This window comes from Sinohyriopsis cumingii, chromosome 16 (assembly GCF_028554795.1).
Source record: "Sinohyriopsis cumingii isolate HCF-2022 chromosome 16, ASM2855479v2, whole genome shotgun sequence".
Taxonomy (NCBI): domain Eukaryota; kingdom Metazoa; phylum Mollusca; class Bivalvia; order Unionida; family Unionidae; genus Sinohyriopsis; species Sinohyriopsis cumingii.
Window position 1 is genome coordinate 53,452,724 of NC_142976.1, and position 4,817 is coordinate 53,457,540.

The following is a 4,817-nucleotide window of genomic DNA, read 5'->3' on the forward strand; positions in this document are numbered from 1 at the left end:
ACTCTGCTCCAGCTGTACATTTTTGGCTCAATTTTGCATCAGTTTAGGTTTTTATATTTATACTAATTTATATAAAATCATGAAGCTTTATTAGTAATGTATCCTCATGACAAATGTAGGTCACTGTTGCCCATATTTCCTATTTCACTGACCTTGGTTCAAATTTATTTCAAGTTTGTTATTCCTTCCCAACTTATGCTAGAATCTTCTATCTTTGTGACTGTATGCATTTCAACTGGTACAACACTCTTAAAACAAAACAGAGTCATGGTGACCTGATTTCACATTTTACTGATATATGTGAAGCTTTTGCATTTAACTCATAATCAGTTTGGGTTTTAAACCATGCATACCTACCATTATACCCTGAATCAAATAAAAGGCGGTGGGGGGGATCTTGATGAATATTATGCCTCAATATTATTTCTCAAGCACTGTTCTGGCTTGAATCATCAAAGTAAAAGAGTATGTCTGTCAATACCATACCCTGATAACTAGGTTATTGTGACCTACATTTCACATTTTTATTGGCTTATGCTACTTTTCCATTTAGCTCAATATCGGTAAGCATTGTGTGCATCCTTTCCACCAGGAATCACACAATTGTTCGAGTCGATACAACTTGATAACCTCACAAAAGTAGGTAACTGTTACCCATGTTTCATGCTTCACAAACTTGGGTTGAACTTTTTGCTTCAAGCTTTAATCATTAATGCTGATAACTTTACATCACTTTCTTAGTACCATACAAGTATAAAGTCAGTTCCCTTTATTTCACATTTTATTGCTTCAAGTTCAGTTTTTGTTAGTTCATCGGCACACAGGTGTTTTATTTTGCATGTCATGTACATGGTATCCTACCTGTAATCAAGCTTGATTAGTGAATGTATCTTGTTGAGCACTACTCCCTAATTTCAGTGGAAGACCATTGTAGTCCAGATTTACTGCCTTGCTAACATTTTGGACCATCTTCTAAGTTTATGCAGTATTCTCATAACACAACACCATGAAAACAATCACCCAGCCTTTACATGGTATATGAAAACAGAACTAACAATATTAAGCAAGCTACAGTTCCATGAAAATATATTCACATGTTCAAAATATTATGGATAGACACAGCAGAATGAAATTTTCACTGGATGTCACCTTAACTGTGAGACCACCATAATGGTTATAGTAATTCTAATCATAAATTCAAAACGTTATTGTCCAGAAAATGTTAAAATAAAGTAATCATTTTCCCCAGGTGGAAACAGTGTTAATGTGATCTGTCCAATTTATGAAGGGTGTAAATTACATATAAAGTCATTTCATAATTTAATATGACACCACAAGCACCTGCCACCAGAAGTATTCATCCCTTGACCTTGGCATATCTTATTTACAGTTCTCAACAAGACAAATGTCATTCTCCATTAATTTGAGTTGTCATGATTAATGATTTGTACAAATCAAATGGAATTTCAGTGTTCCTTGAATCCAACCGCTAATTTCAGTTTCCATTTTCTAGCATGGTCAATTTTTCTTCCTTTTCATCCTGATCAACTTCTTCCTCATTACTGACATCATTATCTTTGTCTTCAGCATCTTCTTTGCTCATCTCATTATCATCATTGCCAGATTCTTCATCATCAGTATCATCATTTTCATCTTCCTCCTCCTCTTCCTCCATTTCATCGTCCTCATCATCTGCTTTTCCCATTTCAAAAACTGTTTTTGCAGCAATCTCAAAATCATTTCCAACTGTGTTCAATACTACTGATGCACGTGACAATTGTGTGCATAACCCTGCATGGTAAAGGTATTTCATTGCTTGCAGCTTTCTTATTTTTGCAAACTGAGCAGAGTAAACTGACGGAATAAATGATGCTTTTCTGGGATACTTAGTGTACAGAAGACAAGACAAGGCAGTTCCCAAGCGAACCTTAGGATTAAAATTATATTTCTTTTTCAATGAATCTCCATTTTTCTTGTGTGTTATTGCACCAACCAGTGCCGAATATAACACAGGGGCACATTCTGCTAATTGTTCAATGGTGGTATCCCATGAGAAATTCCTCAAGTTTGAAGCAGTTGTTTTGTTAAAAAGAGGAAAACTTGTGGAAGTACGTAGGCATCTAACTTCACTGCGCACTCTATTGCATATAAAATTCAAAAACTGCTGTCTGGAGGATTTTGTTGCACTGAATAATGCCCTATATGCCTTACGGTACTCGCTATTTTTTATATATCCAGCAGCTTTGCCCAATTGATAGCTGTGCTTCCTTTGTTTCATAGGGACTGGTGGTGGCTTATCCTGTAACAAGAGAAAAAGTAAAAAGCTAGACAGAGAAGGAAACGTTCATGCTCTGTGTGCGCGTACATGTGCATGCATGCATGTCTGTAGGGCTACTACAATTAAGCCTATATGTCACTACAACAGTGGTAGGACATGCAGTCTTCCCTTGTCTGTCTAACCATAGACCTCTCTGTTCAATCATCACACACTGTCTTGAGATCTATTCCTTTCTCTTTTGGTTCAAATTATATTAACTGTAAAAACAAATACCATAAAATGCATATTTAATTGTCCTCTATGTAAAAGCAAGTAACTCAAACATTTGTGGAAAATAAACCATTTTTCCCCCCAATCAATGACCATAATCTTTTACTTTTTCACCCGATCTCTCCAGGGTTTAGTATTTGACCAGGCGATGAAGTGATGCGATGGAGCAAATTGTCACTTATGTATTGAGTGGAGATTAGAGTTGAAAGATATAATACTAGTAATTTGCATTTGTATTTATTATTGATCAACCCAACACAAGAACGCTAAGCTTTAAAGAAAAAATTCGGAGGGAGAGAATTGTAATTTATAAATGAAACGGTAGACACAATGTGATTTGGTGTGGATTTGAGTGTTTCATAACACCCCAACGAAATTGGGATGTTGGGTCCACTTTTGTATTTGCTCCATTCCTCACACACCCCAGCTGCATTACTTGAGCTGCAGGATCGGGTAGTTACTGAACTCAGGCATTTGATTCTGAAAAACTAATGAGTACATCACCATTTATGACGAGTGTACACATTAGTTTCCCCAGAATCAAGTGCCTGTGTTACTGAATCTGGAAGTTCTGAATCCGAGTACAGCTTGACTAATCCAGTGTATGACTGAGCACAGGATTATACGCACCTTTTGTACCTGTCGATTATTCTGTGTGCCTTTTATGTAATTGTGCTCAGTAACCTGTTGGTTTTCAGATTCTTGTGGTATGCTTGTACTCGGTTGAGTTAGATTCTGGCAAACACTCCAATCAGAATCACGTGTAGCAGCTCTTAAGCCAATATAACTTGATGGATTTGTACTTGTACAAAACGTTTCCAAATTCTCTTTGGCTTGTATAGCACGGCTTAATGTCCTATAGCAAACTTGACACAAGAAAAACCCGCATCGTACTGGCGCCGATTCAAAAGTGACTCCTGTTATAGATGAAATTGCTTCTCTTATAAGAGTCTTAGACCCTTGTAGACACGTTTCCAAAGAATAGCGTTTATAACCCGACATCTTTTTCTCAAAGTCGCCATAACAATTCGCACATTTATCGACACTGAGATACATGATAATTTGGGTCGGCGCTATATGGCAAAGTACCGCCGCCAGTAGCTTTAGATGGATATGAACCTGGGCCGGGCGATCTTGACTGGTACAGTAATGTTTTTATTTTTCGATAGGTCGCAACCTAAACTTTATTCCGCATACAAATATGACTCGGCCGTTGGAGAGGTAATTGTCGACGTTGGGAGACATTGCTCATAAACTTATGCTTTCTTCTGAGTCCCTCTAATCATATGGTTGTAATTGCATTTGACAAGGTTTTTCAAATAATTATATTCTGAACTAACTAAATTTTTAACGGGACATGTTTTTTATATAATTTTTTTTTTATATTTTATAACTCGTGTTGCTTTAGCAATAATTTTATTATTCTAATATGAAATTATTATGTCCCTTTCAGATTTCAAGACAGCTGCCTTTTCAATTTCACACTAAAATCACACTCGACAAAACATAGTTTCCATATCTCCAATTAAATTACAAAAGTAAATTTTTAAAGAGTTTCACAGAATGACATTATACGCTAACAAGTACAGATGCCACAGCATGCATAATACATTAATATAATATACTTAATCATTAGTGCTTAGGCTGTATTCACATAAAAAATATACACTTGTGTGTCATGTTATGAAATTATTTGTGGTCTTTTCTCTATCACTACTCACTGATTAAGTATAAATATCTCATAATTCCTCTCAGATCCTTGTGCCAAGGACTCTCCCAAAAGTGTTATGCCTATTGTATTATTTCACAGTTTCAACTGACTCATCATCACCATACAGCTGGGATACAGAATTTGAGCGGCAACCATTAGTAGCATTTGAACCTGTCTCTATGGATTTTGTACGTACAATCGTGATGAAGAGTGCACCAAAGTCATGTGAACTTGATCCAATTCCAACATCACTGCTGCTTGAGTGCTTAGATCCAGTATTGCCTTCACTAACTGATGTTATTAATACCTCTCTCCCATCCGGGGAATTCCCATCATTTTTCAAAACTGCCATTGTAAAGCATCTGCTGAAAAAACCAACACTAGACCATAACGATTTGAAGAACTACCGCCCAGTTTCTAATCTCCCATTCATATCAAAAATCTTAGAAAAGGTTATTCTATCCCAGCTTGTATCTCATCTAAATTCAAACAGTCTTTTTAGCAATGTACAATATGCATATTGCCCTTGCCACAGTACTGAAACTACTCTTCTCAAAG

The 4,817-nt window shown here is 36.3% G+C and overlaps 1 protein-coding gene across 1 annotated transcript; it reads right to left on the reverse strand.

The window, feature by feature from the left end:
* Window positions 1-763: 763 nt before the first annotated feature.
* On the reverse strand, window positions 764-3,687 carry LOC149780427 (uncharacterized). The gene is made up of 2 exons (XM_089937352.1): window positions 3,179-3,687; window positions 764-2,299 (listed from the first exon to the last, which is right to left on the reverse strand). The coding sequence occupies exons 1-2, from the start codon at window positions 3,602-3,604 to the stop codon at window positions 1,496-1,498; spliced, it is 1,230 nt and encodes a 409-aa protein (XP_089793478.1). The 5' UTR covers window positions 3,605-3,687; the 3' UTR covers window positions 764-1,495.
* Between the last annotated feature and the right edge of the window lie 1,130 nt (window positions 3,688-4,817).

Bases quoted from the DNA above. Each gene is read 5' to 3' on its own strand.
- LOC149780427 (XM_089937352.1), bottom strand. From the start codon at position 3,604: ATGTATCTCAGTGTCGATAAATGTGCGAATTGTTATGGCGACTTTGAG. The intron at 2,300-3,178 runs GTGCGTATAATC...CTCTTGTTACAG, and splicing joins ATAATCGACAGGTACAAAAG to GATAAGCCACCACCAGTCCC.